The sequence below is a fragment of the Poecilia latipinna genome, unplaced genomic scaffold (assembly GCF_001443285.1).
Source record: "Poecilia latipinna isolate Pla-1442-1.1 unplaced genomic scaffold, P_latipinna-1.0 Scaffold315, whole genome shotgun sequence".
Classification (NCBI taxonomy): Eukaryota; Metazoa; Chordata; class Actinopteri; order Cyprinodontiformes; family Poeciliidae; genus Poecilia; species Poecilia latipinna.
In genome coordinates, this window is record NW_015112931.1 from 104,294 (window position 1) to 117,566 (window position 13,273).

A 13,273-nucleotide genomic window follows, 5' to 3' on the forward strand; every position below is an offset into this window, starting at 1 on the left:
CAGAAAAATCATCCTTACATGTGACATTTTAATGCACAACAGTGATTTCTAATTAAAGATTATCTCTGCTAACTCAAGACAATAATGATTTCAAGCACAACTTCTGCTCTAGTCAGCGAATTACAATGGCGAAGTGAACTACACTGAAGTAAATTTAGCTAATTGTGTTGTCTGATGAGTAAAAATCTTGCTAAATTGAATTATAAAATATAGATTAGACATGTAAACATCTTTTCAGTGCGTTAGTCTGTACCTGAGCACTGAATTATTGCCACAAAACTGAAGCTAGAAGAAATGATGAATAAGAGATGTAATGCAATGTTACCTGTAAAGTAGGTGAAATGTAAAACTCTGAAACATTGTTCATAAAGTTCTGAAACTTGAACCACAAACTTGCTTCACTAACATGAAGAAAATGGTGCTTTGTTTTAAACATTTGTTATAAGTAAAGTTACATTTGTATTCACCCTCTTTTAATTTGTTACATCCAGTGGAAAGTTTCCACTTCCACTAATGCGCTAATAGCAGAGCTCATTTTTTTTTGTTTAGCTAACTTTAGAAACATTTAGCGCATTTAGCTTCCGCTAAATTTCCAGATATCCTTGATTTACTGTTTTGTAATTTTGACATTCATGTTGAAGTTTTGGTTATTGACTATTAGCAGTTCTTTTAAGCTTTTAAAGTAGATAGAATTTGAATTGAAGTTAGCTTAATAGCATTAGCTTATGCTAAAAACTTTGTTAGTGTTTTGTTTTAGCATTATTGAAGCTAATATTTATAATTAATGCTGCAGGGTTAGCATAACTAACTTTTTAGCTAGCAGTAAACAAAATCCAGAGCAACAAACTAGCTTCAGAGCCGTTTAAATTAATAAATAAAGTCCACATGTTTCTTAAAACCTCAGAGTTTTAATAAACAGGTGGAGGAAACAGCAAGTTAAAAATCCAGAACGTTTCGACATCTCCAGGCGCTGTTGTTGGACTTGACGCGGTGAACGGATGGCGCGGCATCATTCTCAGCACGCTCGTCTGTGTGCTCACGGGAGATCTCATGGGAAAGCGTTGCCATGGTAACAGAGCCTAATGGTGACCAGTGAAAGCACTTAGACAAAGTAGGGGAGTTATAACCAAGGCATTATTTAGCCGCGTCCAGCCTGGCTAGATTACACCTTATATCAAAGTTACACACCACACTAAAATAGAATCGCTGTGATGCTGTTGCCATGGAAACCCGTTCGGCTCTCAGTTTAACAGAGATGTCTTTTTTTTTTTAATGAGAGGGAGAATGAGCTCTGTGGGAAGGTGGCTGGACGCATCCTGGAGGAAGGATGCCGGGGTCAGAGCCGCTGGAATCCAACATTCATTTACATTCAGAGGAAACATTTTTGCCGTAATAAAGCCTTCGCCGTCTGATCCGCCCCCCCGCCCTCGATCGCTAATCACGGGAGCTCCGAGAACAGGCGTCTCCACCGTCTCTTGTATTTGTAGGTGAATAAACCGCCATCTGCCCGCGTTCGAGGGCTGGCATTCCTCTCAATTAGCCAAAGTCCCTCAGCCATGAGGAGCGTCGCCCCGAGGTTAACAAAGACCGGAGATAACTACCAAATGCAATCATTGACACGCCGCTCGCTCCGCCTGCCTCCAAGCTTGGATCCTGCTTTTCATTTTTTGTACTTGGTGTTGTTTACTGATTGGATTTCTGCTTAGTTTAGCCTAAGTCTGGACCTCCTTTCATTACATCCACCTCAAGGCCAATACTCCCGGACCAATCTCATTTCCTTTCAGAGTTCAACACACTTTTGGTACTTTAGAGGGGGAGGGGGGGCGGCAAACAATAAAACAACAGTGCTTCCTTTTTTTGGATCATTGGGAGGGTGGAGTGGTGTGATAAGTTCTAACATGTATGTCGCTCTGAGGAGCATCGCGGGCCCTGCCTGCCTCCCAGCACCGCCAGGCGACAGAGCTGCCAAACGCCTTTGGGGTATTTTTGTTGCTTTACCCGCCAAGCATCTGCTCCCAATTACCAAGAGAGGACAGCTCTGAAGCCGGACTTTAAAGCGAAAGATAACGGGTCCGCTTCAGACAGCCGAGAAGTTTATGCACTAATTAAACTCGGCGGAAGGAAGCGGGCGAAGCCAAGCCGTCAGTAATGAGGACCCCTCTGATCAGAACAGGGTCGGCGGGCCTGGCGGACAGATTCATTATCGGGCGCATTGGCTAATTATCAGCAGAGGTTCTCCCTCCAGAGCAGGTGTGACGGCTGCGAAGGTTGTCAGGTTTGTGGGGGGAGATTTTAGGAGCTGGATTCACACCACAGAGGCGAAAAGCGCCTCGTAAGGGCTCTGTTAGACTCAAATCAAACCTCAATATGTCCTCACTAGTTGGTGCTATTCTCGGTTGCCCCGGTGAGCCCGGGGGCTCCTAAATGAGCCGAGTCCGGATGCTCCATGACGGCCACACACACACACACACACAAACACACACACTGACATGATAGGCACGGATATCTGCAGGGCACAGTTAACTCCCTCGCTTTTTGCCTCCTTTTTTTTGAGTTAGGGGAGGTGATTGTTAGCTTCACACTGTCAATCAAGGTCAGGAACTTCAAAACAAGAAACAAGCAATAGGCTGTTAAATTTGGGCTCTGATCTTTTCTCACGCATTGTTGCTGCTTCGCTTCATAAATAAAACAAAAACCAACAGACAAAAAAAGAACGAAAGTGTTACATAAGGAAGAAAAGAGCCAATAAGTTGGGAGTGACGCATTCTAGAAACTCGCCGCATTAATTTTGCACTGCGGTTGACACTTTGACAGCTAACAGGACCCAACTTTTTTATTATTTTTTTTATTATAAAAAAAATAAATAAAAAAATCTGAAAATGTTCCAAATGCACTCCCATTATTTCTGCTTAAATATAAGCCCAGTCAACTTGATTTTTCTGTTATGTACAGCAGCCTCCACATTTACTGGCAGCCTGGTTAAAAAACTCTGAAAAATCCAGAAAATTACAACTTTTAACTTGAGAACATCAGTGATTGGAATACATAATAGTTGATGCAAAATCAATTTAACTGCAATCCCTGCATCATAAATATGACGTGATGCCTCAAAACGGGCAAAATAAGAGAACATGCCATTCTAGAAAGAAGAAATAAGACAGAGTAAGTTTCTTTGAGCACATTCTGGAAGGCTGTTTGCAGCTACTTTTTTTATTTTCGGACAGTTGTTGTGTTGCGTAACCGTGGCAACAAGGTCCCAAGAGTAGGGCGCTATCATAATGGGTAAGAATCATATCTTAGTACATTTCAGCAACAAAGCAGTTCAAAGTCAATCGCGTTGTAAATTAAAAGAAACTCAGTCATTTTCATTTGCTTGATTTATCGTTTTTCTCTTTTCTCTTTCTTCCTACCAAAACTGATTTGGTCTCAACTATCCCTTTGTTTGCAGAGACTTCATTATTCATTTTATTTGTTGTTTTCTTAATTAATTTTGGTTATTTCAAATGTCTTCCAGTTCCAGTGTTTAAATGTTCATCCGAATTTAAAACTTAGCCTTGAAAATGTCAATATTGCTATTATATTACTTGGAAATGGTCTGAAAACAGCAATATTATCGTTTATCGCAATAAGTTCTGGGACAATTTATCGCCCAGCAAAATTTGTTATTGTCATAAAAGACACCACACAGTAAAACCAGTAAATATTGCATTTTGTCAAGTGTGAAACTGATTTATTTCCAGGATTTTTACATGTTTTTACCAGAGGTCTCAACAAATATGGCGCTGAAACTTCAGCTGAAATACGAAACCCTCGATTTAGTACTGAAACTTCTTCTTTCTCCGATCGATCATGTGTCAATATGTGGATTTTTACGCACCTATCGTCGCCTTAATCAAAAAGAGTACACACACACACACACACACACACACACACACACACACACACACACACACGCACACTCACACACACACACCAGTCATATTGCTGAGTTGCGAGCTATCGATTTGCTCTCGCTATCTGCGAGCTGACAAATGCGCCCCGGCCGCCGCGTTTGCTCGCTGCTTTTAAAGTCAGGATCCCCGGCATTCAATAGCGAATCGATCACACAGAAAGGATGCAGCGGTGATTAATTGACTTCTTTACTGATCTTGCCGCTGTGTGGCGGAGCGGCAGCGTGATGGATTCAGTGTCTCTCTTTCATCCGTGTCTATTTCTGTGTGCATGTGCGGTCAGGCGGGAGCTGTGAAGGACTACATTAAGATGGTGCTGGAGGCAGAGCAGCTGAAGTTCCTGGTGTTCGCCCACCACCTCACCATGCTGCAGGCCTGCACCGAAGCCGCCATTGAGGCCAAGGTAACCTCAGGCGGCGTGGCGGCGTCTTGAAACGGAAAACAGACATTTTGTTGCACATAAAACAGATTTGGATGCAGAAACAATCATACTGTTAAAGGAGATGCTAGTATATGTCTTCAGTTTAGTTGCAGGATACAATATTTCCTCTGTGATTTTGTGCCTGAAATTCTACTCTAACATTCAAAATTGTTTGGGTTTATTTTGCGCTAAGATAAAGGTGGGAGTTTAGTGTATATGTTAGTGCAAGATGCATTAAATCTGATTGTAGGATAATAGTTTTGATGGGTCCAGTGTAAGTATTGAGAGACTTAAAATGAGGGATCTTGCTCCTCAAATTGAAATTCAGTCAATTTTGGGTTTTGACAGAGAAATTTCCCCAGACTAAATGAATTTGCTACTTTAATTTAGTCCGTTTTATCTTGTTTCATTTTTAAATTATTTTTACTTATTATTATTACTTTTAATCTTAAAGGGCCAATAGCATAATCAAGTAATTCAATCCCTTGAAATTAGGTCTCTCTCTCTTTTTAAGAACTTCTGCTGTTTCTGAAACTCCGCCTTCATGAAGTCATCCCAACTTGGCTCCTCTGTTAACTCTTTAGCGACGTTTATACCAGCTTTTCACTGAGAAGTAGCTCTTATAAGGAGCTCTGCAGTTCCTCCAGGTGTTTGCTAATTGCTGCTGGCTAGTCTGAAGGAGCTGAGTGGAGGAGGGGAAGGGAAGCTGGGAAGCTTTCGAACTCCAGCTTTGAGGAGGAGCTTGGTCCTTGGAGGCGGAGCTAAATATAATCAACCAGGCATTTTGCATAGCTGAATAGTTGCCGTGGAGATTAAAAGATTTCTCAAAATGGTAATGGTAATGAATTAGTATAAAGCAAATTGGTGATTGGGCTTTTTCTAGCTTATAATTCTTGTCTCCTACCGACTTGGTTGCTTAAATCAGATGTTTTTTCATGACATTAAGTCAAATCAGAAAATCTGACCTCACACTATGAGGCAGCCAGATCTACCAAAGTATTTGGTTAAGCTTCTGAGAGAGGAAACAAAGCATTAAGAAACAAATAAAGCACCTTTGATGTGCATAAACTCACTATGTTCCTCAGAACATGAAAGCACCACCAGTATTTTTAATTTTTTATTTATTTTTTGTGCTCTTTTTTGTCCTGCTGCCTTAAACACAATACCCGACTGATTACAGAGACAGGACGTCTCATTGTAATTACCAAGGTTTTTTTCTGCGGTGGTGATCTGTTTTACCAGCCTGGTAGGTTTGATATTTCTTTTATGATATCAGGCAAATCATTTAGATGTTCACCTAATTTTTTTTTTTTTTTTTTTTTTAAATTTCAATTTTTTAATTTTTGAACAGTTGAATATTGGTTGCAGCTGGTTTCAGGAACCTGTACGGCTTCAAGACTTTACATATAACATATTGTGGTTAAAAATATTAGTTACTCCAAAAGGAGTGCAGTTGGTAGTTTAGAGAAGAGTTTTAGATTTACACAAGTTGACTTTGGTGGCTATTCTTGGATATAAGTAAAAATAATTTGTAGATGTGTCTCAACAAATAAAGTCAGCTGACAAAGTCAATATTTATCTAAATTATTTAATGCGTTTGCTGCAATGTTTGACAAAGAAAGCTCCAGTTTGGTTCCTGAAGCGGTCTGTACAGAGTTTGTCAAATGACTCAGAGTTTATATTTTACACCGGCAGCACAGATCACTTTGCAACAAAAGCACAGGCTGTTTTCTCTGTCTTTAGTTTCATATTTCCATTTAACGTTCCAACTCCAGAGACTTTCATTGCCTATTAAATGTAACCTGGAGATACTAATCGTGCAGAGTGCATTTATATTTCACACTTCCTTTCTGGCTTATCAGACATAATTGGCCCCATGTTTTAGTTTTATTCTTTCATCCATAGTCCCGCTGGGTTTATAAAGCGAAACTCAGTCATAGTTGCGATTTACTTTGACAGAGTAATGATGTCTGTGCTCACAAGTAGAGCTTGTGCTGACAGCAGATGCTAGCTGTCATGAATTATTAAAATCTCGGGCTTTTAAGCCGGTTGCAGGTGTATAATTAAATGCAGCACAATATTTAAATAATTAACAAATTACTCATATCGCCTGATAAGAATCTCCAAATTCTTCAAGAAAACTGCATCCTAATTTACTTTTTTTCTCGGGGAAGTAAACTTTTCTTCCTAAGTTTTTTTCTTCTTTTCTTCATCTACTCATTACAAGCGAATGTATTCTCTTAGGTTGGCGTCAGCAACCTGTGAAGCAGTTCAAGTGTGCATTTGTGTGCATAGCAGAGGTCGAGAAATTGTCATTCGAATGTAATGTGATGGCACGAGGTGTGATAACACATTCCTCCTTGAGACGCTCACTCCGCAGTGTGTTCACGCTCACCAATTAACAACGAGCTAAAAAAAGGAACGTCAAGCAACGCTGGGAGATGTGAAGCCTTGGCAGAGACGGCTGTAACGTCACTGTTTTCGTGCTCCGTGTGTCTCACCTGTTGGTGAACTGATGAGAAGTTTGTTGAGCACTGATTAAATCAAACAATAAAGATCCCAGTTCAATTATCAGATTGACTTGTGTTGAGGTTTTTTTCAGTTTAAGGTGCTAATTTCCACAGAAATGAGTGGATACGTTTATTTGACATTTTATTGTTCCAGAAATCTTTTATATATTCATGTCGTCACAGTTGAATTAACATCTGGGAGCAGCGCAGTGTGAACATTGCGTCCCACTGTTGGCCACTGTGTTGCTCCACAGGACTGATGGACCCAAATCAAATCAAAAGAATTCAGTCTCCATATGCAGTAGTAGCCGGCTGAATGTCAAATTCATGTTTTAATTAAACAAAACCCTTGATTTCAGTTGTGTTTCTCTTCTGTTTACCTACTTTACTAAAGGTTTTTATGATCAGGCCTGCATGATGTGCTCATTCTAAAATGTCTAGTAAAGATGGAGAGAATACAGAGTAATAAAATAGCTTGGAAGAAATGAAACCTCTGCCTTTTCATAGGATGAACCATAATTATATTCATTGAAGAGTGCGGATAACCCTACTTCCCTCATCATCTCTAGTTATTTGTGTAATCTTTTATACTACATTCATAAAGGAGTTTTTGGATAATAAGGCTCAACCTACTACACCTGAAAACCTTCAATCATACTTTTTTCATTAGCTTTTCTCCTGCCTACAGGAGAGATATCTGGCAAAAACACAGCTGAAAATAGATTATGTTAGCAATAACTCTAGATTTTCTGCTTAATTTAGCTGCTCCTTTTTTGTTATTCCATAATGTTGCTGTTTAAGTGTGATTTAGTATCTAAAAAAGACACATATTATTGAATTAGCACTGTTTCTCAACCAACCAAAAACTGGCTAACATTCTAGCAAGCTAGCATCCAAGGAGGGATGGAGGGTAAGAGTATTTATTTTTCTTTTTTAAGTAAATTTGTGTCAATTTTACATTATGTGCGACATTTATACTTTTCATATGCATTTTTCTTCAAATTTTATTTTTGTCTTCAAACATTTGAGAGAATTATCTGGCTAATTAGTAATAGAGTAGTAGTTAATTGTTAGCATGTGTTTTTACAGATGCTAGCAAGCTAACACGCCGAGAGGGATGCGGGGCAAGAGTATTTGTGTAGGTTTATTAGTCTGTATTTTACATTAAAGGTGGCATTTATACTTTTATCAAGTTTTTTTTTAGTCTTGTTTTGTCATTCAACATTTGAGAGAATTATCTGGCTAATAATAGTTAATTGCTGAAACACTTTCACTAGCTAATGGCTAACTGTAGAATATAACGTATATAATATTGTTTTTATTGAAGTATTTAACTTCCACTTGCTTTGCTGTAGTGAAACATTATTTTTGATTCATCTTTTGTCACCTTGCTTTTATTTTTTTTGATAGTTTATTAAAACCATACATCTTCACTGTCATAATTTCTCAAGCTTTCTTAGGAAAGTTTGAGAAACTGTTACCTCAGTTCCCAGAATGGCTGCTGGATTAGTTATCTAATTATCTGCAAATGTGTTTATTTCTCCTTCTGAAAACAAAATATCCAGAAAAATACTCGGGTTGTATTGCTAATAACAGTTAGCATGTAGCCTAGCTTGTAACAAAACAAACAAATCCAATAGTTTTTGTCTTTCTTACAAGTTCCAACTTGAGGTTATATTATTAATTGATGATACCTTAGCTCTTTCCAGAACTCTAATTTTAGTACCTAGAATTTGTTCTATTTTTGATTTAAAAACCCCCAAAACAGTAGTGTTATTGCTTTGCCATAACACAAGTGGCACTTTTTAAACATGAATTAATCACTAAAACATGTCTCCTCTGGTCTGCCAGGCTGGGTACATACGAATCGATGGCAGCGTGCCTTCATCGGAGCGAATCAAGTTAGTCCACAAATTCCAGAGCGACCCAGAAACCCGAGTCGCCATCCTCAGTATCCAAGCAGCCGGTCAGGTACTCTGATGAAAACTTACTGCTGAACTATGAATCACCGTATTGTTTTTCCTGTTTTAGCTGAAAGGTAAATAAAAATATGAAGTGGCAAATAGTAAATAAGATATACCCTAAAGGCATTCCAGTCAGAATAAGCATCGTCTATTTTGAGAGTTTAAGTGTGCTTGAATTGTGCATTTTTCTCAACTTATGCTGCATTTCTGTGTGTGTGTGTATGTGTGTGTGTTGTGTCTAGGGTTTGACCTTCACCGCTGCCAGCCATGTGGTGTTTGCTGAGCTCTACTGGAACCCTGGACACATGAAGCAGGCGGAAGACCGCGCTCACCGCATCGGGCAGACGTCCTCTGTCAACGTGCACTACCTCATCGCCAAGGGCACCTTTGACACAGTCATGTGGTCCATGCTCAACAGGAAGGTAGCGCTGACGACATTATGCAAGCATGCTGGGATTAATTCGTGCAAAGCTGCTGAAACTTTCAGTCGTGACAGTCATGTTTACTTCATATGACGCGTGACTAATAAAAATATTTTAGAGCTAAATAGAAAAAATAAAAAAGACAGATTAAAGCTGAATGTTGTGTGACTTCCAGGAAACGGTTACTGGTAGCACATTGAACGGCAGGAAGGAATACCTGAAGGCTGATGAAGGTGACAAGGACAAGTGGGAGTTCCTCAGCCTTGCCAGCGCTTGGACACCGAGTGAGATGGCACTACCGCTGGAGGGAAACACAGGAAATGTGAACGATGACATTTTCTTCTCCTATGTGAGTTTCTCAGAATCTCTGATTGCAAAGTCAAGTCATTTTACATTTACCACATTCCCTGCTGGTATCTTTTCTTGCAAAAACATTTTTACCCATTGATACTTTCTACACTTTGTTACATGAGAATTTCAATGTGTTTAGCTGAAGCAAAATCAAATCAAAAATGAAATAAAATTTTATTTGTATAGCACCTTTCAGAGACAAGACATTTCAAAGTGCTTTACCTTATGAAAACACAAAAATCAGAGTCATAAACAATTGAAACATTTCATTTTGTCGTCGTTTGTTGATAGATGTTTCATAAGCTGTTGGGTTTTTATCTGGAAGTTTATTCCAGATTTGTGCTGCATAGCAATGTAAATACATTATTCAAGACTTTTTACATATACTTAAAAAATGTTTTAATTTATACTCTATGGCAGTGGATAATAAAAATGAATTAATAATTATTTTAGTTGTTCAAGAATAAACTAACCCTGCAGTACTCTGCTTAAATAAATAAAGACTTTAGATTCAAAACGTATTAGAAGAAAGATATCCAGTGAGCAAATTCTTTTGGACTCGACTGAGAAGAAGAAAAGCATTTAGTCACTTATCAGTAACAAGAACAGGGTTTCACCAAATCATCAAGAATAATCATCGTCAAATATACATCAATTATTTTGATCAACTTTCCAGTTATTATGAATCAAACTTAACTAAAAAATTGGTTTTAAATTAACTCCGTAAAGGTCATTAAAAGATGAAAATTTTGAGGTGTTCCTATAAATTTCCTTTCTAACAATTTGTTGTTAAGTTTTCTATAAATAAGGATAAAAAGTCTCCAGGGGTCCCAAACGGCCCCTGGGCCGCACTTTGAACACCCATATTTCGTTTGTTAACTGTGATATTCAGTGTTAGCTTTTATTTTCCTTTCATTTCACAATTATTCCCTGCCTTGTGTTGGGCTATTACATAACATCCATTGGCATTTGTGGTTGGAAAATGAAAAAATATGAACAGGGGTTCAGTTTTTTTTCTTTTACCAACACTAATTATGCTCATTCAGTCGGTTAAAACTGAGGAGACATGGTTTCTTTGTGTGGTTTTCTTTTTTAATTCTGCGGTTTAATGGCTCCAGTTGATTGTATCAAAGCACTTAACTAATCAGCTGATCTTTGAGCAACTGCTGACATGACCCTTTTAGATTTTCTACCAAAGCCAAACATAAGCCTGCTGAGTTGAAGAGAGCGATTTTCAGATAAGCCACAGATCAGTGGTAGTCAAAGGCTTAAATGAGCAGAAAAAAATATCTGCATGTTGAATTAATTTTACCAAAAAAAATTAGTGGGATATTTTTGAATGGATTAAAGAACAATAGAAGTTGATGAACCGGATTAAATAGGGTTATTTTGAATTTTAAAGGCTGGGACAATACTTAAATGTCTTAAACTCAAATTTGTTTAGTTCCAGTTTATTTTTATTTAAGCAAGAAATTCATTTGAGGTTCTGTTTAGAATAATCAACTCATAATACAGGATGTCCTTACACCCTTAAAAAGGCCCTGTTTTTAAAAATAAGGCCTTGAAATTTCTTAATTCATTGAAAAACAATAAATTGGCCTTAAATACCTTAATCACAGGTCTTAAATCTGTTTTAATCTCATATATTCTAGGTAGCTTTATTTTATGCTGCGGGACTTTACTGTTATGCAAACCTTTGAGTCGAGCAGACATAACATTATAGTCTGTGACTCAAGGTGGTTGTGGCTACCGCTAACTAGCTGCTAATATATGCTGGCAAGCTACCTAGCTATCCAGAATATATCTAGCTGGCTAAGACGAAACATTGTTGAGCCAGCTGCAGATAAATTTGCACTAACGTGATGCATGTAAAAAACCTAGTTAGCATTACACTTGATAGCTAGCTAGCTGCTAATATACTCGTTCCAGTTATATAGCTAGCAAAAATATATCTAGCTGGATAAGATGAACAGTGTTGAAGATAAATTTGCACATGATGGATGTAAAAAACTAGTTAGCATTACTTGTGCTAGTTTGCGAGGAAGAGTGTATTACCATAAGCTAGCTATATCTAGCAAGAGTTTATTATACATATACAGCTAGATTGATAGCTAGCTAGCTTTTTTATGTCCATCATTGTTAAATATACATTTATCTCCATTTTTATCTTAGCCAATGACTAAATTGTTGCAAATCTATACAATTTATTTATTTGCGATTCTTGTTTATATATTTCTGACTTGATATTGGTCTTAAATTCCTTTCATAGTGGTCTTAAAAAGTCTTAAATCTTAGTTAGTGAAACCTGCAGATACAAAGTATTTATATCTCAGTATGTAGGGGACTATAAATATGGGTGGAAAACGGTCAGAGGGAATATCAATTAAAGTTTTTGTCTACATACAAAATAAAACAGCCAAACTATTTCCTAAAGAAATGAGATGTTTTTTTTTGTAATTGATATTCCAAACTCTTCTGCTTGGAGACAACTCTAACCTGAGCTTACATCGTTTTTCTTAGTTTGAGAAAGAGAAGCAGCACGATATTCGCTCGTTCTTCTCGCCAAGTGCCAGCAAGGAGAAGAAGAGGAAGAAACCAGATGACGAGGAACCGTCTCCGTCTCCGTCCCCGGAGCTGGTGGAACAAGTTGACGCCGACCGCTCTCCCTCCTGTGTGAATCTTGACCAGGACTTTTCACTGCAGCTGAAGAGGCTTCGAACGCCCAAGTCCAGGTCGAGCCCCGGGTCTCGGTTTGCCGGGAAGCGGAGGTTGACGCCGGGATGGAAAAGCCCACAAAGTCCCGCCTCGTTTGTCCGCCGGAAGCTTCCGGAGACATGGAGCTGCGGGGCCTGCACCTACTCCAACAGCGGCCTGCTGCCTTTCTGCGAGATGTGCGAGTTCCCGCACTCGTCTGGGCTCAAACCAGGTAAGGCGGTGAAGTTAGTAAAACACTAATCATATCATCTAAAGATGTTTGTGTCTGTCTGTTGTGGACTTCTTCTTTTAATTCACAAACAATCCCACCGAATTCAATTTTAAAAAAGGACAACACTGCCCCCGTCTCTTGCTTAAACCGAAGCACCTGAAGCAAAAAAAAAAAATCCATTCAGCTCTTTATTTTCCTCCCTGTCAATATCAATCCGAGCAGTCTGTTGACATAATACTTTCGAGCAGCATTACAGATTTCACCAGATGGAGACGCGATATAGCGAAAGATGGAGGCAGCCTTGCCAGTGTCTGAAATAGCTCCGCTCCGAGAGGATTGTCTGTCTCTCTCTCTTCCTGCAGATGACAAGGACACAGCATAATTCTCACCTGTCAAGCCAAGAGAGAGAGAGAGAGAAGGCGGCTGCTACTGCTGCTAACGCCTCACATAAAGTTGGGGAAAAGTTGAGCTGGCTCTAGGTAATATCTCTGACAGCCTATGATTGCGTCTTGCAGAAGAGCAGGGAGGGAAGTCGTTATGACCCGGCAGACTGCAGGTCTGCGCTCTTTAAATGTCTGAGGTGCATCACAGATCGGCTGGAAAAAAAAAAAAAATCGAAACTGGAATGAGGTTCAAAATAGTCAGGCAAAAAGAAAAAATCCAACTTTTAACTGGACTTGGCGAACTATTAGACCAGTGTTTCCCAACCCGTATCCTCAAGGCACACTG

At 38.9% G+C, this 13,273-nt stretch overlaps 1 protein-coding gene across 3 annotated transcripts in view; it reads left to right on the top strand.

Moving 5' to 3' along the window:
* Positions 1-13,273, top strand: part of zranb3 (zinc finger, RAN-binding domain containing 3) — a 103,985-nt gene that overhangs the window by 31,495 nt on the left and 59,217 nt on the right. For all 3 annotated transcript variants that reach the window (XM_015034842.1, XM_015034840.1, XM_015034841.1), the window contains exons 9-13: positions 4,234-4,353; positions 8,733-8,852; positions 9,088-9,267; positions 9,443-9,616; positions 12,139-12,544. In XM_015034842.1, the coding sequence (XP_014890328.1) occupies positions 4,234-4,353; positions 8,733-8,852; positions 9,088-9,267; positions 9,443-9,616; positions 12,139-12,544 (1,000 nt within the window). The remainder of the gene's footprint in view (positions 1-4,233; positions 4,354-8,732; positions 8,853-9,087; positions 9,268-9,442; positions 9,617-12,138; positions 12,545-13,273) is intronic.